Here is a 23,619-nt window from a genome sequence, read left to right on the forward strand (position 1 = left end):
AAATACCCTTTGGCTAAAGTTGCTTGATCATATTATGTAATAAACTTTTCCAGAAATTCATTTGCACTGAAATACTCTAAAAATATTTTAGGCAATTTAAACAGCATTTCACAAACATTTTCAAGAATGACGTTATGTAATGGGATCTATGGGTTCAGCAGAAAAGGAAGAGTAGTTATCTACTATATGAAGAAAGCGAAGGTCTTTCCTAACAAAGAAGTTAGAAATTTTTTTTTTTCTCTTTTGTTTTGAGACAGAGTCTCACTCTATTGCTCAGGCTGGAGTCCAGTGGTGAGATCTCAGCTCACTGCAACCTCCATCTCCCAGGTTCAAGTGATTCTCCCGCCTCAGCCTCCCTAGTAGCTAGAACTACAGGTATGCGCTGCCACACCTGGCTAATTTTTGTATTTTTAGTAGAGATGGGGTTTCACTATGTTGGCCAGGCTGGTCTTGAGCTCCTGACCTAAGGTGATACACCTGCCTCAGGCTCCCAAAGTGCTGCAATTACAGGCATGAGCCACCATGCCTGGCCAGAAATCAGAAGTTTCAAGAGTAAATATTCAGTGTTGTACTGGAGTCAGTTTCCATTTTGTGATTTTTGTCTTATAACACCTTTTATACCTCTGCACTCCCCCTTCTTATTCTGCCCATCTGGCCAAGCTGGTAATGCCCGTGTTCCCTCCTTTGGCACTAGATGGAAGTTCAAAGCACGTGTGGGACCCTCACCCCAACTTCACCCTTTTATTAAAGGTTATTACCATAACACCCCAAGCAAGTTATTTATCCTTGCTCTCTCAAGCCATTTTGGACCAGTTTGGGAAGTCAATCCTGCTTCTCACAGAAAGCCTCATTATGCAATACACACTTTCCTAAAACTTCATTGTTTGGCATCATCATTTTCCATATCTAAACCAAACTGTAGGTGGAGTTCAATACACTTCTTGTGGAGAGGTGACAAATTAACATTGCCAAAAACGTGATAAGGTTAAATTTATGAAACTTCTAGTTTACCTACCAAAACAAAATGAAATTTCCATTTATATGTTCATTTTTAAGAGGAAACTGATGAATATTAGTCTTGTCAAATTATGTCACTGAGCATAGCATTCTTTATTAGTGTTATTTTTGTTATTCTGCACTATTTATAATTTTTTTTTTTTTTTTTACGGAGTCTCGCTCTCTTGCCCAGGCTGGAGTGCAGTGGCGCGATCTCGGCTCACTGCAACCTCCGCCTCCTGGGTTTAAGTGATTCTTCTGCCTCAGCCTCTCGAGTAGCTGGGATTACAGGCACATGCCACCACGTCCAGTCAACTTTTTTTTTTTTTGTATTTTTTAGTAGATGATGGAGTTTCACTGTGTTGGCCAGGGTGGTCTCGACCTTCTGACCTCATAATCCACCCACCTCAGCCTCCCTAAGTGCTGGGATTACAGGTGTGAGCCACCGCACCCAGCTAATATTTTCCATACAATTTTTTTTTCTGAGACAGGGTCTCACTCTGTCACCCAGGCTGGAGTGCAATGGTGTGATCTTGGCTCACTGCAACCTCTGCCTCCAGGCTCAAGTGATCCACCTGCCTCAGTCTCGCAGAGGATCTGGGACTACAGGCGTAAGCCACTCTGTCCAGGTAATTTTCCTTTTTTTTTTTTTTTTTTTTTTGTAGAGACAGGGTTTTGCCATGTTGCCCTGGCTGGTCTAACTCCTGCACTCAAGTGACCCACCTGCCTTGGGCTCTCAAAGTGCTAGGATTACAGGCACGAGCCAACACACTCAGCCCATACATCTTCTATATTTGTATTTTCACTTCATGTAAATAAAGATGCATGCCATGGTTATTTGGCACACAAACATGTAAAAATAAAATATGATATATATTCACCAACACTGTGGCAGGTTTCACAGTGTAAGAATATCAAAATTGCACTTTCTATGGGATTTTCATTATATCCATATAAATATTCTAAGGCAGAGTGTAGAGAGAATAATTCAAGTGCAGAGTATGATTACAGTTTCCCAAAATTGTATGTTGATTCCACAAAGAAAAAAAAAATTGTTCTAGATCCTCCAACCTAAAAGACTGAGTGTATTGTTATTATCTGTTATGAAGTATCCTACTGAGGTAGGATAAAACAGTGTTGGTACAAAGAATGTGATTTGCTCATAGTTATAAGAAAACGTTGAATTTTTTTTGGCAAAACATTATGTCTGTGACACATTCTTAATAAAACTATAGCAAAATGTAATTCCAGCAATTAGTGTGAATTCTACTAAAAAAAAAAACAAACCAAACCAAAACAAAAAACACGGTATTCTGGTTCTTCTGACCAAGCTCTCCATTCCAATAACTGTTATCTCTTTGATTTCAAAAATAAGCCTATTTTTCATCAATCTCTGCTATAAAACAGCTATTGCCATTCAATAGAGAAAGTGGCAACCATTTCCCCTGCACTATTCCTATCACATATATGTCACTAATAACCTATCACATATATGTCACTAATAACTTATTACTCTCCTCTCATAAAAATTCCAGTGTCCTGAGGTCTTGGCCTACTCAATGCAGGTAGAGCCTGACTTCCCTAAAACCCATGGTGTCTCTCAGAAGAGCACCTTGAACACAATCAGTATGATGATTGATAATCATAGTTTTACATTATTTTCTGCTCCTAAACCATGGTCTCTCAATTGAGAGAAGATTTAACTTTATAAGGCAGAGTCCTCCTTCTTCAATAAACATAGATAAAAATTATCCTCATGTAATGAAGTAGGCCTTTCCATACTGCGTTTCTTTCCCAGACAGGCACCATGAAAGGTGCTTAAGGATGCAAAATAGCCACAGATCCATAGTTCAGGTTGAAAGTCACAAACAGTAGTCTTTTTAAGAAACCTCAAACAATGGAATGAAAGATTTTATAACCTGAAGGTAAGCAGCCATTTCCAAATGTCCTTCAACCTTTGAAATATATAATGTCTTAAGTTTTACCATATGGGGATGTGTAATTATCGTGCAGTTTATCATATTAAAAGTGAATCAAAGAACTAGAGACTGAGTCACTCTTTGTATGAATCCTCACCTACAGTTACAGTCTTAGAGTAAGAGCTTCAGGATACACATTGCATTTGTGTGGTTCCATCAAATATGTAGACTTTAATGCCTACAAAGCTGTGAGGCCTGAATAAAGCCTCTGCCACACACAGTACATTTATGTGATTTCTCATTATTATGGACTCTTGGATGTCTATTAATACTTGAACTCATGAGGAGTTCACCACAGTCATTGCATTTTCTTTTTCCTTTATGATGGAGTTTCGCTCTTTTTGCCCAGGATGGAGTGCAATGGCACAATCTTGGTTGACTGCAACCTCCACCTCCTGGGTTCAAGTGATTCTCCTGCCTCAGCCTCCTATATAGCTGGGATTACAGGCATGTGCCACCAGGCCTAGCTAATTTTGCACTTTTAGCAGAAATGGGGTTTCACCCTGTTGGTCAGGCTGGTCTTGAACTCGTGACCTCAGGTGATCCACTTGCCTTGGACTCCCAAAGTGTTGGGATTACAGGCGTGAGCCACCGCGTCCAGCCAGTCATTGCATTTTCAAGGAATCTCTCAGGAATAAATTCTCTGATGTTGTCAAAGGAATGAATTCTAACTGCAAAAGTTACCACCTTCATTTGTAAGGTTTCTCCCCACTATGAATCCTGTGATGACTTGCAAGGTTTGAACTCTGACTTTAGAACTTTCCACACGTTATATTTGTAAGGTTTTCCACCAGTATGGATTGTCTGATGGGTAGTTAGGCTTGAACAGATACTAAAGGGTTTCCCACACTCATATGGTTTCTCTCCGGTATGAACTCTCTGATGCCTTTCAAGTTTTGAAGTTTGACTAAAGGCTTTGCCACACTCACTACACTTGTAAGGTTTATCTCCAGTATGAATTCCTCGATGTCTTGCAAGGTGCGAATTCTGAGTGAAGACCTTCCCACACTCATTGCATTTGTAAGGTTTTTTTCCACTATGGATTGCCTGATGGGTAGTTAGGCTTGAACGGACACTAAAGGCTTTCCCACACTGATTACACTCATATGGTTTCTCTCCAGTATGAACTCTCTGATGCCTTGCAAGCTTTGATGTTTGACTAAAGGCTCTGCCACATTCACTACACTTGTAAGGTTTATCTCCAGTATGAACTCTCCGATGTCTTGCAAGGTGTGAATTCTGAGTGAAGACCTTGCCACACTCATTACACTTGTAAGGTTTTTCGCCAGTATGGATGACCTGATGGGTAGTTAGGTTTGAATGTTCACTAAAGGCTTTGCCATACTCATTATACTTGTAAGGTTTCTCTCCAGTATGAATTCGCTGATGCCTTGAAAGGTATGAATTATGCCTAAAGACCTTGCCACATACATTACATTTATAAGGTTTCTCTCCAGTATGAATTCCCCGATGTCTTGCAAGGTGTGAATTCTGAGTGAAGACCTTGCCACACTCATTACATTTGTAAGGTTTTTCTCCAGTATGGATGACCTGATGGGTAGTTAGGCTTGAATACACAGTGAATGCTTTGCCACACTCATTACACATATAAGGTTTCACTCCAGTATGAATTCTTTGATGATTTGCAAGGTGTGAATTTTGAGTGAAGACCTTGCCACATTCATTACATTTGTAAGGTTTTTCTCCAGTATGGATGACCTGATGGGTGGTTAGGTTCGAATGTGCTCTAAAGGCTTTGCCACACTCATTACACTTGTAAGGTTTCTCTCCAGTATGAATTAGCTGATGCCTTGCAAGGTGTGAATTACGCCTAAAGACCTTGCCACATTCATGACATTTGTAAGGCTTTTCTCCGGTGTGAATTACCAGATGAATAGCTAGGCTTGAACGAACACCAAAGGCTTTGCCACACTCATTACACTTGTAAGGTTTCTCTCCAGTGTGAATTCTCCAGTGATTTGTAAGGTGTGAATTTTGAGTGAAGACCTTGCCACATTCATTACATTTGTAAGGTTTTTCTCCACTGTGGGTTGCCTGATGGATAGCTAGGCTTGAACGAGCTCTAAAGGCTTTCCCACACTCATTACACTTATAAGGTTTTTCTCCAGTATGAATTCCTCGATGTCTTGCAAGGTGTGAATTCTGAGTGAAGACCTTGCCACATTCGTTACATTTATAAGGTTTCTCTCCAGTGTGAATTTTCCGATGTTGTGAGAGTTGTGAATTTCGACTAAAGACCTTACCACACTCATTACATTTGTAACGTTTTTCGCCAGTATGGATTACCTGATGGGTAGTTAGGTTTGAACGTGTTCTAAAGGCTTTGCCACACTCATAACATTTGTAAGGTTTCTCTTTAGTATGACTTCTTTGATGACTCACAAGGTGTGAATTATGAGGAAAGACTATGCCACATCCATTAGATTTGTAAGGGCTTCTCCAATTATTTGCTTTTTGCCCCTGTGTGAGTAATAAAGAAGAGATAAAATCTTTGAGATACTTGTTAGAAATGTGCGTTTTGACATTATAAGGCATTTGTTGAAGTGATGAAACTGAGGAACTATTGTTGAAAGACTTCTCAACCTGATTACATTCATAAATTTTCCCTTCATATTCAAAAAGCTGCAGTTCAGGCAGATGTGACTGAAGGCTTAATCCAAGCTGATTTTTAATAAGCTTGTTTTTTGCATCTCTTTTATCATGTTCCTCTCTTCCATGAGTGAGATTGCCTTCTTGGGTCATAAGCACTCCTTTGTAATTTCCTTCAGCATCTCTGCATTGATACTCAAGGTCATGCGTATTTTTCTGGACTTCCCTGAAGGAACAGCCTTCAATGTCATGGCTTTCCTGTCTTTCCAACATCACTGTTTGGAATATTTCTCCTTTATTACTCTTCCCTTTGTGTGGTAAATCTTTCATTAAAAATTCAGAAGAGAGAGCTACAAGATATAAAGATCCATAGGTTTCCAATTAATAGTAGTATGTAAACAAGTATCTTACACTGAAAAACAATATTACACCAAAAGCAATTCTTATACTGAACAGATTTATGAAACTTCAGAACAATAATAATCAATTTTTAGGAACACAAAAAAGAAAGAGGATTGTTTAATAAAGAAAAGTTGATTCCATGTAATTCAAGTTAATAGCATGGAAGCCTAGTTCCCAACCTACAAGACTGTAGCCAGCAAAGCAATCGTTCAGTAATAAAGGAGAGACAGTCTTCCCCAGACAAACAAAGCTAAGGGAATTTACCATGATCAGACCTGTTTTACAAGAAATGATAAAGGGAGTTCTTCAAATCCAAAGAAAATGACACAATGTAACTGTTACACTAATATTAATATCATAATCATGGTGTGCAAACCATTTATATATTTACTAAGAGGGCCAAAAGATAAAACTATTAAAAATAAGCACAACAATTTGTTAAGAGATAGGCAGTACACAACATAAATTGTGACATAAAAAATTCAAAATGCAGGGTGAGAAGGGAATGAATACACACAGAGGTTTTAGTTTCTTTTTTCTGCAATCAAAGGTAAGTTGATACTGATTTGAGATAAACTGTTAAAAGCTATAGGGTGTTTTTGTAAGTCTTATTTTATGGTCACCACAAAGTAAAAGCCTGTAATAGACATATTAATAATAAAGAGCAATGAATTAAAACATACTGTCATTTTGTTACTTCTTTTCTAATTGTTTTCTAACTCCTCTCTGGCTTTCTTTCTTACTGTCTTCCTTTGTGCTTAAGTGATTTTCTCTGGTAGTATAAGTCCTTACCTATCAATAATAACATTAAATATAAATGGACTAAATTCTCCAATTACAAGAGAGAGGCCTGCTGAATGGATTATAAAACACAGCTAACTATATGTTGCCTACAACAAACAAACTCACTTCACCTATAAGGATATATGTAGACAAAAAGTGAGGAGATGGAAAAAGAAATAAAAAAAGAGCAGTAATTAGATAAAACAGACTTCAAGTCAATAAGTGTAAAAAGAGACCAGGTCAGTATATAACGAGAAAAGGATCAACTTAGCAAAAGGATATAACAAATACATACACACCCTAATATGTAAACCTAATGTTAATAAATCTAAAGGCAGAGATAGGAAGCAATACAATAATATTAGAGGACTTCAAAACACAATTTTTGGTAATGAATAGATCATCCAGGCAGAAAACCAATTAAAAAAAATTAGAGTTAAAGTATACTGCAGACTAAATGAACTTAAAAAAGACTTTTTTTTTTTTTTTTTTTCCTATTTTAAACAGATGGGATCTCCCTGTGTTGCCCAGGCTGTTGTGCAGTGCTTATTCACAGGTGAGTTAACAGTGCACTGCAGCCTTGAACTTCTGGCCCTAAGCATTCCTCTCTCCTCAGCCTCCCAAGTAGCTAAAATTACAGGCATGTTCCATGCCCTAACAGACACTTACAGACCATTTTATCCAACTGTTGCCAAATACATATTCTTCTCATCAGCACGTGGATTATGCTTCAGGACAGATTATATATTAAGACACCAAACAAGTCTCAATAAATTCAAAAAAGTCAAAATTGTATCTAGTATCTTTTCTGACCAGAGTAAAATAACACTAGAAACCAACAAGAAGAGCCTCAGAAGATACACAAATATAGCTGGGCACAGTGGCTCACGCATGTAATCCCAACATTTTGGGAGGCCAAAGTGGGCAGATTACCTGGGGTCAGGAGTTAGAGACCAGCCTGGCCAACATGGTGAAACCCTGTTTCTACTAAAAATACAAAAATTAGCCAGGAGTGGTGGCACATGCCTATAATCCCAGCTACTTGGGAGGCTGAGGCAGAAGAATTGCTTGATCCCAGGAGGTGGAGGTTGCAGTGAGCCAAGATTGTGCCACACACTCCAGCCTGGGTGACACAGCAAGACTCTGTCTAGAAAAAAAAAAGAAGATACACAAACACATGGAAATTAGATGACATATTCCTGAACAGCCATTGAGTTAATGAAGAAATTAAGAAGGAAATATAAACATTTATTTCCCTTTTTTTTTTTTTTTTTTTTTTTTGAGATAAGGTCTTGCTCTGTCACCTACCCTGGAGTGCAGCTCAAGTGATCCACCCACCTCAGTCCCCCAAGTAGCAAAGTCCACAGGCACACGCCACCATGCCCAGCTAATTTTTGTATATTTTACAAAGACGGAGTTTGGCTATGTTGCTCAGGCTGGTCTCAAACTCCTGAGCTCAAGCAATCTGCCCGCCTCAGCCTCCTAAAGTGCTGCGATTACAGGCATGAGCCACCACCATGCCTGGCTAAAAATTTCCTGAAACAAATTTAAATGCAAAATAGCACAATCTATAGGATACAGAAAAAGCAGCAAAAAGAGGAAAGTTTGTAGCAATAAACACCTATATCAAAAAAATAGTAAGTCAACAAATAAAGTACCTAATGATACACCTCAACTAGAAAAGCAAGAACAAACCAAACCCAAAAGTAGTAGAGGGAAAGGAATAATAAAGATCACAACAGAACTAAACAAAATAAAGACTAAAAACACAATATCTAAGATCAATAAAATGAAAAGTAGGATTAAAAAAAAATTTTTTTTTGAGATGGAGTTTCGCTCTTATTGCCCGGGCTGGAATGCAGTGGCGCGATACTGGCGATACCACAACCTCTGCCTACCGAGTTCAAAAGATTCTCCTGCCTCAGACTCCTGAGTAGCTGGGATTACACGCATGTGTCACCACACCCAGCTAATTTTGTATTTTTAGTAGAGATGGGGTTTCTCCAGGTTGGTCAGGCTGGTCTCAAACTCCCGACCTCAGGTGATCCACCCGCCTTGGCTTCCCAAAGTACTGGGATTACAGCTGTGAGCCACCACACCCGGCCTAAAAATATTTTTTTTAAGAGATGGGGTCTACCTCTCTCACAAAGGCTGGAGTACAGTGGCCCAATCATAGCTCACTGCAGCCTTGAACTCCTGGGTTTAAGTGATCCTCCTGCCTCAGCCTCCCAAGTAGCTGGGACTACAGGCATACACTACCATGATTGGCTAATTTTCATTTTATTTTTAGAGATGGGGTCTCTTACTATGTTGCCCAGGCTGTTTTGAACTCCCCGCCTCAAGCAATTCTCCTTCCTCAGTCTCCCAAGTTCCTGGGATTATAGGCATGAGGCACCATGCCTAACTTGAAAAGTAGGTTTTTTTAAAAAGATAAGCAAAATCAACAAACTTTTAGCTAAATTGAAATAAAAGGTCAGGAGGAGGTACACCCAAATCAATAAAATCAGAGACAAAACAGAAAACATTAGAACTGATACACAACGGACCATTAGAGACAATTATGAACAACTACATATAAACAAATTTTAAAACCTAGAAGAAGGGGATGCGTTTCTGGACACATACAACCTATCAAGATTGAACCATGAAGAAATAGAAAACCTGAAGACACCAATAACAAAATTGAAGCTGAAAAAAAAAAAAAAAAAAATTCATGTAGAAGAAAAGCCCAGGATTGAATGAATTCACTGCTGAATTCTACCAAACACTTGAAGAATAGTTAATACTGGTTACGCATGTTGGCTCATGCCTATAATCCCAACAGTTTGGGAGGCTAAGATGGGAGGATTGCTTGATGCCAGAAGTTTGAGACCAGCCTGGGCAACACATCAAGACCTCAGCTCTACTAGAAAATAAAAAACGATTCGGCCAGGCACGGTGGCTCATGCCTGTAATCCCAGCACTTTGGGAGGTCAAGGCAGGAGGATCACCTGAGGTCAGGAGTTCAAGACCAGCTTGGCCAACATGGTGAAACCCCGTCTTTACTAAAAATACAAAAATCAGCCAAGTGTGGTGGCAGACGCCTGTAATCCCAGCTACTTGGGAGGCTGAGGCAGGAGAATCGTTTGAACCTGGGAGGCAGAGGTTGCAGTAAGCCGAGATCACGTCACTGCATTCCAGCCTGGGCAAGAGAACGAGACTCCATCTCAAAAACAAACTAACAAACAAACAAAAAACCCCACAATTAGTTGGGCATGGTAGTGTGCACCTGTAACGCCAGCTACTGGGGAGGATGTGGAGGGAGGGTCAGTTGAGCCCAGGAGTTTCAGTTTGCAGTAAGCTATGATTGTGCCACTGCACTCCAGTCTGGGTGAGAGAGAGAGAGAGAGACTATCTCAAAATAATAATAATAATAATAATAATAAAGAAAGAAAGAAAGAAAAGAAAAAATAAAGAATACTAATTCTACTCAAACTATTTCAAAAACTGAAGGGAGCACATATTTCCAAACTCATTTTATGAGGCCAGCATTACCCTGATACCAAAATACAGACAAGGACACAACAACAAAAAGAAAACTATAGGCCAATACCCCTGATGAATATACATGCAAAAATCCTTGACAAAATAGAATTAGCAAATAGAATTCAACAACACATTAAAAAGACATTCACCATGATCAAGTAGGATTTATTCCAGGAATGCAAGGATAGTTTAACACACACAAATCAATTAATGTGATTCATCACATCAACAGAATCAAGGACAAGAAGCATATTATCATTTCAATAGATGCTGGAAAATGACTCAATAAAATCAATATCTCTCCATAATAAAAAGTCTCAACAACTTGTGTACAGAAAAAACATACCTAAGCATGATAAAAGCCATATATGACAAATCCAGAGGGAACATAGTAAACAAGAAAAAATTGAAAGCCTTTCTGCTAAGATCTGAAAGACAAGGATGTCCACTTTCACGACATCTATTCAACATAGCACTGATGTTCTAGCCAAAGCAATTAGGCAAGAGAAAGAAATAAAAAACATACAAATTGAAAAGGAAGAAGTCAAAACATACTTCTTTGCAGATGACATGATTTTATATTTAGAAAAACCTAACAACTCCACTAAAACACTCTTAAAATTTAGCAAACTATATAGAATTTGGATCTATATGTCGGAGAACTGGGCATCAGATAGAATCAACTACAGAAGGAAACACCAAAGGACATCAAACAACCTTTTTGTAACAGCCCTCCCTGTGCCACATAGAGTCAAGGAACCAGAGTTCTCAGAAGCTAGATAACATTGTCATCCATCATGATAAAGACTTTGCCTTTGTCTGTTTGAGCTGCAGCACCATTGGAAGGTGAAAGGATATAGTACAAGTCTAAAGGACAGACAAAAGGGGGCAAATAAAGATTTCTGTTCAGAGGTCACAGGATTCAAATTTCTGTTCTCCCATAGAACTCTCAAATTTGCATAGAGTTTCCTAAACACTATTTAATAAGCGGCATTTTCTCTACCCATCCGAACTCTTACCTGTAATTACGGCTTTGATCCATTCCCATCCATCTGGGTTTCTTGCTATCTGTACTTGGCTCTCCACAGTGAAAGGCTCCTTCCCTTGCTCCAACATAGAGATAATACTGAGGTCAAAACAAGAGATTCCTGCTTATGAAAAGAAAGGAAAACAATGGGCTGTAGAGTCCCAGTCCTATGTTTCCAGAGTCCCAGTCCTATGTTTACATGAGGAGGGAGGACTTTACAGCTGTATCTGAAAAAACACTTCAAAAATTCATCCACTAAATGCTTCCTTATAAATTGTTAGGAAACACTATAATATGCAAATATATAGCTCTCATCCCAAAACCACTAAATCAAAGCATGGGGATAGAAAACAGGGAATTGGATATTTTAAAAGTCCTGAAACCCTCCAGTGATATCGGGAAGAGGACAATTAAAATCCAGTTTCCACATTATGGAGACTTTCATTTTTGAGTCAACACAGCTTCAGTTTCAGCCAAGCAATGCAGGAGCTCCCAAGAGACCCACATGGAAAATGAAAAGATACACAGGGGAAGATCCTGACTTCTGGAAGAAAGTCATCCTCACCCAGGGAGGCCAGGTTCCTATAATTCTCCAACATCACATCCCTGTACAAAGTCCTCTGAGCGGGGTCCAGGCATGTCCACTCCTCCTGAGAGAATTCTATAGCCACATCCCTGAATGTCACCTGTCCCTAAAATGAAAAACACATTCACCAAGGGGATATGAAGAAAGTTCCAAACTTCACATAAAATGAGAAGGGAAAATAGATGAAACTGAAGTGAGTGGGACAACATCGAAGTTGTGATATAATAAAATATACATATGGTCTTCATCCCCCTTTCCTGACATACATCTCACTTGGAATCTCTGGAGTGATAAGTGCCTTTGTAAGCTAATAAGATGACTGGTGGCTGGAGGCCCCAAGATAGTTTCAGAATGGGGGGTGGTTACCAGAAAGACCAAGGCAGGATTAGAAAGTTGGGACTTCGAGCCCCATCCCCCAACTTCCCCTGAGGGGATGGGGGCTGAAGGCTCAGTTGATCACCAATAGCCAAAGATGTAAGCAATCATGCCCACGTAATGAAGCCCCCATAATAACCCAAAAGGACAGGGCCTGAACAAGTTTCAGGATAGGGAAACACATGGAGGCTCTGAGAATGCCCCCCAGACCCCCAACAAAGACAGCACTCAGCCTCCCAAGTAGTTGGGATTACAGGAAAGCACCACCATGCCATGCTCCTTTTCCCATACCTTACCCAATAGACTGCTTACATCTGGCTGTTCATCTGTATATTCTGTAATATCCCATATAATAAATGGGTCAATATAAATAAAGTGTTCCCCTGATTTCTGTGAGCCATTCTAGCAAATCATTCAAACCTGAGGAGAGGGTCATGGGAATTCATGATATATAAGCCAGTCAGTGAGAAGCAAAAGGCCACTTGTATTTGCAGCTGGTATGGAAGTGGGTACACTCTTGTGGGACTGAGCCCTCAACCTGTGGGATCTGATGCTATGTCCAGGTAGATAGTGTCAGAATTGAACTGAATAGGAGGTCACTCAGCTGGTGTCCAGTGCAGAATTGCTCGCTTGGTGTGTGTATGGGAAAACCCAGGACATCTGGGATCGTGTTCTCTGTTGTGAGAGTACAGTAGGAGAAACTGGGTCTGTTTTCACCACATTCTCACACACACAGGTATTTTTGGGCAGAATGTTTTCTTAATTCTGTCTTCCTATACTTTTCTATAAGAGGTTAGGATAGTCTTTAAATCAGTGTTGATTTCTCAGTTTGGTAGACAATACAAAAACTATACAAATATACAAATAAAAAACCAACACCGGGTTATCTTTATTGAAGTGTTATATATTATGTCTGACACACCGAGTGATATTCAGTATCCAGATGATCTACAGCGTGAGTGATGTCTTACGAGATGAAAATGTGTACAGTGAATTTAAAGAAAGACAGGTTAGAATCTAAAAACTGTGATGATCATCGCAATGACAGATGTTTCTGAGCACTTCCCAAGTGCAAGGCATTATTCTACTTATTTATTTATTTACTTACTTATTTTTTTGAGACAGAGTCGCTCTATCGCCCAGGCTGGAGTGCAGTGGCATGATCTTGGCTCACTGCAACCTCCACCTCCTGGGTTCAAGCAATTCTCCTGCCTCAGCCTCCCAAATAGCTGGAATTACAGGCACCCACCACCATGCTTGGCTAATTTTTGTACTTTTAGCAGAGACGGGGTTTTACCATGTTGACCAGGCTGGTCTCAAACTCCTGACCTCAGATGATCTGCCCGCCTTGGCCTCCTAAAGTGCTGGGATTATAGGCGCAAGTCACCGTGCTTGGTCTGGCATTATTCTAAATAAATGTCTTGCATGTACTAGCTTGTATATGAATATGATAGCCCACGAGAGAAAGATCTGTTCCCATCTTACTAACAGATAAATATATAACAGATACTCTAAGAAACTTGCGTCAAGTCAAAGAGCTAAAATGTCAGAGCAAGCACCTAAATCCAGGTGTCTGGGAATAAGAATTAAACCTAAAGAATCAAATAGTTGGCCAGGCCCGTTGGCTCATGCCTGTAATCCCAGCACTTTGGGGGACCGAGGCAGGCGGATCATGAGGTCAGGAGATCAAGACCATCCTGGCTAATACGTTGAAACCCCGTCTCTACTAAAAAAATACAAAAAATTTGCTGGGTGTGGTGGCAGGCACGTGTAGTCCCAGCTACTCGGGAGGCTGAGGCAGGAGAATGGCATGAACCCGGAAGGCAGAGTTTGCAGTGAGCCAAGATTGCGCCACTGCACTCCAGCCTGGGTGAAAGAGCGAGACTCTGTCTCAAAAAAAAAAAAAAAGAATCAAATAGTTAAGTAAAAGAACATGAAAAGTACCTAAATGAGCAAAGTTGAAACAAGTTCATGAATAATATGGAACTTCATAAAAGGTAACTGCATATATACACATTTATTTATGCCCATAATATGTTACTATTCTTACTATTAAATCATTAATGTGATAGTTGAGACAAATTTAAGGGCACAGAAAATATTTAAGATACAATTTGAATTGCTAAAAAGCACAAAACTTATTTGAAATCACGATGCGTAGGCTAGGTGCGGTGGCTTACACCTATAATCACAGCACTTTGGGAGGCTGAGTCAGATGGATCACCTGAGGTCAGGAGTTCGAGACCAGCCTGACCAACATGGTGAAACCCTGTCTCTACTAAAAATACAAAAATTAGCTGGTGTGATGGCGGATGCCTATAATTCCAGCTACTCGGGAGGCTGAGGCAGGAGAATCGCTTGTACCCGGGAGACAGAGGTTGCAGTGAGCTGAGATCGCACCACTACACTCCAGCCTGGGTGACAGAGTAAGACTCTGTCTCAAAAAAAAAAAAAAGAAATCATGACGTGTGCTTAATAAAAAAACATGCACTCACATCACATATACACAGTTTAGTAATAACAACAGTGAAAGTTAAAACATCCACTCTCTCCTCATTCAGAGAAGGCTCCAAAAAAGATGGAGAATGAGCTATCGATCTTTCCTAACATGAAAACACGTAAATTTTCAAAATCTGCAGGCTAAAATGTCACAACAAAACATTCACTGAAGGGCCGGGCATGGTGGCTCATGCCGGTAATCCCAGCATTTTGGGAGACCAAGTGGGCTGATCCCTTCAGGTCAAAAGTTTGGACCAGCCTGGTCAACATGGTGAAACCTTGTCTCTACGAAAAATATAAAAACTAGCTGGGCATGGTGGCATGCAACTGTAGTCCCAGCCACTCTAGAGGCTGAGGCAAAAGACTTGCTTGAGTCCAGGAGGCAGGGGTTGCAGTGAGCCGAGATTGCACCACTCCAGCCTGGGTGACAGAGTGAGATTCTGTCTCAAAACAAACAAACAAACAAACAAAACCCAAAAAACATTCACTGAAAAATTTTGTTTTTTTTTTTTTTTTTTGAGACGGAGTCTCACTCTGTCGCCCAGGCTGGAGTGCAGTGGCGCGATCTCGGATCACTGCAAGCTCCGCCTCCCGGGTTCACGCCATTCTCCTGCCTCAGCCTCCTGAGTAGCTGGGACTACAGGCGTCCGCCACCGCGCCCGGCTAATTTTTTGTATTTTTTTTAATAGAGACGGAGTTTCACCGTGGTCTCGATCTCCTGACCTTGTGATCCGCCCGCCTCGGCCTCCCAAAGTGCTGAGATTACAGGCGTGAGCCACCGCGCCCGGCCAAAAATTTTGTTCTTAATGTTATAACAATCTATAAACACATCTCTATAGGACTTGAGCTGTCTCTTGACACAAAACTGACAACACTGTTTCCCCACTGAGACAAGAGGGAGGGTAGAAGACTGGACAGGAAAGGTGATGCTTTACGTCTTAGGACATAAGCTGCAAGTTTGTTTGGAGTTATACTGTAAAACAGATAAATACAACATATAATGTTTAAAATAAGAGAAACAGGGCTGGGTGTGGGGGCTCACGTCTGTAATCCCAGCACTTTGGGAGGCCAAGGTGGGTGAATCAGTTGAGCTCAGGAGTCCGAGACCAGCTTGGGTAACATGGTAAAACCCTGTCTCTACAGAAAATACAAAAATTAGCCAGGCATGATGATGTGTGCCTGTAGTTCAGCTACTTGGGAGTCTGAGGCAGCAGGATTGATTGAGCCCAGGAGGTAGAGGTTGCAGTGAGTCGAGATCATGTCACTGCACTTCAGCCTGGGTGCCACGGTGAGACTCTCTCAAAATAAATAAATACAATAAATAGAGTATTTAATAATTGGTAAAAACAGGCCAGGCACGGTGGCTCACACCTGTAATCCCAGCACTTTGGGAGGCCAAGGCAGGTGGATCATGAGGTCAGGAGATCGAGACCATCCTGGTTAACACAGTGAAACCCCGTCTCTACTAAAAATACAAAAAATTAGCCAGGCGTGGTGGCGGGCGCCTGTAGTCCCAGCTACTTGGGAGGCTGAGACAGGAGAATGGCGGGAACCTGGGAGGTGGAGCTTGCAGTGAGCTGAAATCACGCCACTGCACTCCAGCCTGGGTGACAGAGCAAGACTCCGTCTCAAAAAAAAAAAATTGGTAAAACAAGAACATGGTTCTATCCTCTCTAATGTGAAAGAAGTTCTGCTCCTATAACTGAACAAAATAATAACCATTCTCACCTAGCACCTGCTACACAATGGTCCCTGCAGAAACACCAGTCTCCATTATATGGGTTTTCTGAGAATAGTTCAATGATTCTCCTGCATTTTCCATTTAGGTTGATTTCATGTATTAAAATAGATGATGGGATGAAAGAATCTTCTGTCACTGATGTCTGTCAGTCTAAAATTCCCATTCCATTCCCAGTCATTAATAAGAGTTTGAGGTTGGAAATGCAGTGACTCACTTGGTCAGCTTCAAATGTAATATAAATGAACCAGAAAAATTTCCCCTTATTAGCCTTATTTTACAGAATTTAGCAGGTATTTGTGCACATTAGCACGTGACTTCCACATGCAGCTTCTCTACTCCTGGTCCACAGAGAGCTGACAGAGCATCCAGATGTGGCCCCTGAACAGTCCCTGCTGCCCAACCGCACTGACACCACGGGACCCTCACCCCGTCTCCATCCATGTCTGGTGTGAGCCCTTCCCAGGCCCATGCCCAGTGCCGCCTCTTCCCAAGTTCATGTCACTGGGTCACAGGAGATAGAATCTAAGCAAGATGAGAGACTGAGGGAAGGCACGGGTGAGTGTGAGCAAACCTGTCAGGCAGGACGCTTCAGACTCAGAAGATTCCCAACTTCAAAGAATGACATTTCAGCAAGAAATAAGAGACAGAACAATCCACTGATAATATTATTTTACCTGGGTGAGAGCCATGCCCGACTTCTCTTTCCTTCCTCTTCCTCCTCTTCCAGCGTTCCTCCTTAGGTAACAGGAAAGTGCCTTTAGAAGTCAATATTGAATATCCAAAATGTGCTGTTTATTGCTCAGAATCAACACATCCTCTTCCTATGGCACAATCACACACACACAGGGAAGACCTCACCCTGTGGAAAGATGGTCTCAGCTGCCCACTGCACCAGGGCGATGCAGGGACAAGAAGCTCCTACGGGAAGACCAGTAAGTGAGTTTCTGACCCCCTTCTTCAGAATCGGCTCTCCTGCTGGAGAAGCCCACACACACGCTGCAGCAATTGGGAGGTGGGCTGGACTGAGCTCTCCCATTCAGGGCACACACCCAACCCTGACCAACCCCATGCAGAGAACAGCTTCCCTCACCTCTCTGGCCTCAGAAACAAAAGGTAGAGGCTGAACGTGGTGGCTCACACTACAATCCTAGCACTTTGGGAGGCTGAGGCAGAAAGATCAATTGAGGCCAGGAGTTTAAGACCAGCCTAAATAACATAGTGAGACACCATTTCTCTTAAAAAATAAATAAATAAATAAATAAATTTAGCCAGGCACAGTGGCTAACGTCTGTAATCTCAGTACTTTGGGAGGCCTAGACACAGGATCCAGAGTTCACGGGAGAGTCCCGCAGGTGACACGAAACTGTGCAGGTGGGGTTCAAAGCCATGAGCTGAGTTGATAAGGAAAGGCAATGAGTGTGGACAGAGAAAAAAAGTGGCTGAAGGACTAAGCCCATATTCAGAGAACAGAAAGTTCTGGACACACAAGAGGAAAGCACAATGTGATCAGGGAGGCAATAAGAAAATTACAACAAATAGTTGGGTGCAGTGGCTCACGCCTGTAATCTCAGCACTTTGGGAGGCCAAGGCGGGCGGATCACGAGGTCAGGAGATCGAGACCATCCTGGCTAACACGGTGAAACCCCGTCTCTACTAAAAATACAAAAAATTATCCAGGCGAGGTGGCGGGCGCCTGTAATCCCAGCTACTCGGGAGGCCGAGGCAGGAGAATGGCGTGAACCTGGGAGGTGGAGCTTGCAGTGAGCCGAGATTGCCCCACTGCACTCCAGCCTGGTTGACAGAGCAAGACTCCGTCTCAAAAAAAAAAAAAAAAAAGAAAATTACAACAAACAGATGTGTAAAGCTCAACGGGATGTTCTAAAAGCCAAGAAAATAGAAGAGAAAGTGTTCAACTGTGCCACATGCTACTGACAGAAATGGAAAGATGACAGGACATTAAACATTGAATTTCAAATGGAGCTGTCAGTGGTAAATGAAAAAGAACGTCAGTGGTATATGAAAAATAATGTTGGGTATGCGAGCTTGATTTAAGCAACAGTTCAAGCAAGAACTGAAGGCAAGAATTAAACACAAAGTAAAAAAAAAAAAATTGTAGTGTATTGTGTACTTAAATGGAGCATAGAAGAGGGGTACTTACTACAGAGTGAAATGTAGTTTAGAGTTTTTTATCTTTATTTTTTGAGATGAAGTCTCACGCTTTTCACCCAGGCTGGAGTACAATGGTGCGATCCCAGCTCACTGTAACTTCCGCCTCCCAGGTTCAAGTGATTCTCCTGCCTCAGCCTCCCAAGTAGCTAGGATCACAGGCACATGCCACCATGCCTGGCTAACTTTTGTATTTTTAGTAGAGATGGTGTTTCACCATGTTGGGCAGGCTGGTCTCGAACTCCTGACCTCAAGTGATCCACCTGCCTCAGCCTCTCAAAGTGCTGGGATTATAGGCGTGAGTCGCCGTACCTGGCCAATTTAGAGTATTTTTTGTTTTAAAGATGGAGTATAGAAGAAAAAAAGACTTTATTCTGTGTGGGTTTTTTTTTTTTTTTGAGACAGGGTCTCACTCTGTTGCCCAGGCTAGAGTGTGATGGCATGAACATGGCTTACTGTAGCCTCAAGCTCTTGGGCTCAAGCGATTCTCTCAACTCAGCCTTGCAAGTAGCTGGGACCACAGGTGCAAGCCACGATGTCCAGCTTATTTTTTTCTATTTTTCGTAGACAAGGAGTCTTGCTATGTTGCCCAGGCTTGTCTTGAACTCCCGGACTCAAGCAATCCTCCCACCCTGGCCTCTGAAAGTGTTGGTACTACAGGTGTGAGCCACTGTGCCCAGCCCTGTGTACGTGAATTAATGGAGAATACTACCCCCTGGGTACAGGGATGAATTCCCTTGAGGTTAAAATTTTGAAAGCTTTACGGATTGAGAAGAAAAACAAAGTTAAAATTGATGGCATGCATATTGTCCTGAGACTGTGAGTGAGGCTGGCACGTGGTGCACAATTGCAGGCTCAGCAGCAGCCAGAAGTAGGAACAGGCCATTCCCAGTCACTACTGAGTGGGTGGGCCACTTGGAGGTCTTTTCCTTTAGTCTCTGAGATAGGAAAATACCCAACTCTACATTCTGCTCTCATATTAAACACAGAATACTTCACCTCTAGTCACTAAAATGTGTGTGTGGCTTTTCCCACAATGACCAGAGGACTCCCAGGGGACTCCCAGCTCGGGGCATGAGGCGGGGGTCCTACAATTTCACTCAACTCTGACATTATCTACAAGAAGACAGCATAGGCCGGGTGCGGTGGCTCATGCCTGTAGTCCCAGCACTTTGGAAGGCCAAGGCAGGTGGATCACTTGAGGTCAGGAGTTCGAGACCAGCATGGCCAATATGGCAAAACCTCGTCTCTACTAAAATACAAAAATTAGCTGGGTGTGGTGGCGCACACCTGTAATCCCAGCTACTTGGGAGGCTGAGGCAGGCAGGAGAATCGCTTGAACTCGGGAGGCAGAGGTTGCCTTGAGCCAAGATTGTGCCATTGCACTCCAGCCTGGGTGACAGAGTGAGGCTCTGTTTCAGAAAGAAAACAAAAAAAAATGGCTGCATGATGAGGTGCTACAGGTTCAGAGCTCAGTCTAAAACTGTCCCTTACTTCAGACACAGTATGCAAGTGGTAACTGTCACTTACACTTTTGAGTAACCTGATAAATACTGTGGTTCTCTTAACCCCTCCTCTGCTTTCACTTTCTAGGACAGCTCTTCCTTCTGACTGTTCATCTGTATCCTCTGTAATATCCTTTACAACAAATGTGTAAACTAAGTGAAGTGTTCCCCTGAGTTCTTTGAGCTGCCCTTACAAATTAATAGAACCTGAGGTGGTTGGGAGGGGGATGTCAAGGGAATCCCCAATGTATAGCTGGTCACTCAGAAGTTCAGGTACCAGCGTGAGACTTGCAACTGGCACCTGATTCAGGGGCAGTTTCGTGGAACTGAGCCTCACTCAGTGGGATCTGATGCTAACTCCAGGTACAGAGTTTCAGGTACAGAAACCTGTCTCCAGGTACAGAGTTGAACTATAGGACACTCAGTGTCTGATAAAGATTGGTTGTTGGTGGGAGAAATCCGCACACATTTTCCTGAGTGGAGGTGAGACATTGTGTAGAATGTGCACTGTTGTATTGAGTGCGACAGGAAGGAAAACCAAAGGAAAAATACTTTTTCCTCTTAGTTCATACACTCGTCCACACCCTACCTTATTCCAGGAAAACGGAAGTGAGTGGACTCAAAACTAAATGAGCGAAGTCACTGCACTCTGGTTTGAATAGTGATTGCAAATGAAGCTATGCACTAATACTAATAATTGTCAAATGCATGTCTTACACATTTTACGTAAAGAAGTTTCTTCAATTCTCATTTGCAGCTGCATAATTTGAGTAAACATATTTTAAATGTGTTGCAGTATTATATACCAAGAAACCAGTGTCACAACGTAACCATCACATTTAATCAACGCACCACTCACCTGGCCCCAGGGTCTCTCTCTTGCTTCCATACTGTTTCCCTCCCTCATTCTCTACATAGGTCTCACTCTCACATTAGCTTATTTTTTATTTTCTGTGTTTTTCCCCTGCTTCTTTGCGTGTCGTTTTGAGCCCCTCCCATCTCCTGCTGTTTCTCCCCTTCTTCCTCCTCTTGTACCTGTTCTGTCCCATTCTGGGGCCTTGTTTCAACTCTGATTCCTATTTCTCCCCAATTTTTTCATTGTCCCCAAGTCCATATATTTCTGCCCCTTTCTTCTCCCGTCTCTGCTCTCTCTGTTAAATCTCCTCTTCCCTGCTACACCTCTGCCTCACTCTCTGGCACCCCCAGATCCCAGGCCTCCGCCTACTGTGGTTCTCCCTCTGCTCTCCTAGTCACTGGCGGGCCCCTCTTGCTGTCCCAGCACCACGCTGCTCTGTCTGCCCTGGCTCCAGTTTCCTCCTCCTCTCCCGGACTGTCTTGTCTGAGGAGCCTCCCACTTTCTGCCCCTCTCCCTACCTTGCTGTCCTTCATCTCTCTGGACATCGAGCTTTTCTCTACATTTCTCCAATTGCTTTTCTCCTGCCTTCTCAGTTCCTTCTTTCACTCTTACTATCTCTGCAAATCCCTCATCCATCCTCTACTTTGCCATTTGTTTACGGGTTCCCCTCATTCTTTCCTCTCAGTTTTTCTACTTCTCTCTCTGTCTCTGTCCCTCTCTCTATCTCCTAATCCCCTTGGCCCACACATTCACAGGAGGGTTTGGAGTAAGACGCCTGCATCTTGGAGGAGCGCATTTTCCAGGGGCTGGAGCTGGGCAGGCAAGAACACCGGGTGTCACAGGGCAGGCCCCGGGCACCTCCCCAACGCGGGCGCAGGGGAAGCGGTGACTGCGAAGGCGAGGCCTGGGGAGCAGCAGGGCCCGGCACGAGGAGGAGGGAGGTGGGGGGCGACGGTGCCTTAGGGAGAGGGGTGGCGTCTACAGGATCCCAGGACCAGGCAGAGGACGCGGCCTTCCCCGGACTGGGGCTGCGGCGCTGCGCTGCAGGGTCCGACGAGGACGAGGCTGGGAGGTGCCCACGGCGAGAATCCACCTCGCGGGTGAGGACTTTAAAAAACCCGGGGCGGGAGGAGGGGTCAGGAAAGGGTTTTAAGCGGGAGGAAAACGCGAAAGGCCGGGGACAGGGAGCAGCCTCAGAGCGACTTCAACCCAAAGGGAAGCGACTCCGAACCCACACCTGGGGTGGAGGGGCGATGTGCGGGGATATTAAGGTCTGTAGCGAGCCCGGGAACTGGCTGCGGAAACAGGGCAGGGCGATTCGCAAGTTTAATCCATACTGAGGGACACTCACGCTCGGCGGCGTCACCTCCACCCAGCGCGATCCGCTTCCGGAACTGCAGAAAACTGCGCGTGCGCGGAAAAGAGCCCGGGCACTCTGGGGGCGGGGCCTGGGCGAGAGGCGGGGTCTGCGGACGAAACGCTGGGGCGGAGCCGGGGCGGGGTCTGCGCTTCTCTCTGCAGCCCTCGCCCGCAGTCTGATTTTTCCCGGTTTGGAAATGGTGGAGTGTTCACCGTGTCCCGGGCAACAGCGTTCCAATTTGAAGCAGTTTTAAGGTGAAAGAATACACTTATGTGAACCCCTTATGATAGAAACCAAAATGATTTCCTCTTACCAAGTTGAAAACGGTTTATGTTAAAATTGTTTGCCGGCGGGTTGGACCCAATTCTGCTAGGGAGTCTCCTGCAGCTCAGAAACGGGGATCTGGGATTCGGGGATCTCGGTCTAGGAACTGGGATCTTAGTGGAGGATTCACGAGGCACAGCGATTGGATCCAGGAATTCCTGCAATTAAAATGCATTTAACTGAAATGTCCTGAAATTATCTCTGAGGATGATGCAAAGTAGAATGGGAAATGCAGCGTCTAAAATACGTCCTACCTGGACGGATATGCAATTTAATGCAGTAGCCCATCAGAACCTCCTTTGCATTTCAAATCCCCATTCTCCCCAGTGGAAGAGTCAAGCCTGTGCTCAATTCATGGGAAAGTTAAGGCCCCCGATAAGTTAGATCACCAAGGGCTGCTTTATTGTTCTTTAAAATATATATTTTTATAAAGATGGGGGTCTCAGCCCAGGCTGGTCTCCAACTCTTGGCCTCAAGCAATTCTCCTGCCTGGGCCTCCAAAAGTGCTGGGATTACAGGAGTGAACCACTGTGCCCAGTCAACTGCTCATTTAAACCATGCAAATTTTTTTTAAAAATAGAGATAAACTGCATTATTTTTGCTTATATTCGTTATTACGTTCCACACTTGAAATTAACCACAAACAACTTTGACATAATCTTTCTTTGCATCAAAATATGCTTAAGTCAATAATTTCTAAGTATGTAATTTCAAAGTCACTTTATGGGCGTTTAGAAGGTAACTAGACACAGTACTTTTTATTTTAAAATTGTAGTCTATATTGGGGCTATTTTTTGTTTTCTGTTTCTTAATGTTCTATTAGATGTGGATAACAGAGTGTGGAAAATAGTCACCACATGACAACTGGGTTTATTTTCAACTAAA

General features: G+C 42.7%; 1 protein-coding gene across 4 annotated transcripts; it reads right to left on the reverse strand.

Moving 5' to 3' along the window:
- Positions 1-2,061: 2,061 nt before the first annotated feature.
- ZNF347 (zinc finger protein 347) lies at positions 2,062-22,451 on the reverse strand. Of its 4 annotated transcripts, none has more exons than XM_050771277.1 (5): positions 22,402-22,451; positions 17,198-17,258; positions 11,888-12,014; positions 11,315-11,443; positions 2,062-5,935 (listed from the first exon to the last, which is right to left on the reverse strand). In XM_050771277.1, exons 2-5 carry the CDS (start codon positions 17,210-17,212, stop codon positions 3,687-3,689), a joined length of 2,520 nt encoding a protein of 839 aa, XP_050627234.1. In that variant the 5' UTR covers positions 17,213-17,258; positions 22,402-22,451; the 3' UTR covers positions 2,062-3,686. The 4 variants fall into 4 exon arrangements, with proteins under 4 accessions (XP_050627234.1, XP_050627231.1, XP_050627232.1 ...); XM_050771274.1 differs by having other exon boundaries at positions 11,315-11,446; XM_050771275.1 differs by lacking the exon at positions 22,402-22,451 and having other exon boundaries at positions 11,315-11,446; positions 17,198-18,944.
- Positions 22,452-23,619: the final 1,168 nt, after the last annotated feature.

This window comes from Macaca thibetana, chromosome 19 (assembly GCF_024542745.1).
Source record: "Macaca thibetana thibetana isolate TM-01 chromosome 19, ASM2454274v1, whole genome shotgun sequence".
NCBI classification, from domain to species: Eukaryota; Metazoa; Chordata; class Mammalia; order Primates; family Cercopithecidae; genus Macaca; species Macaca thibetana.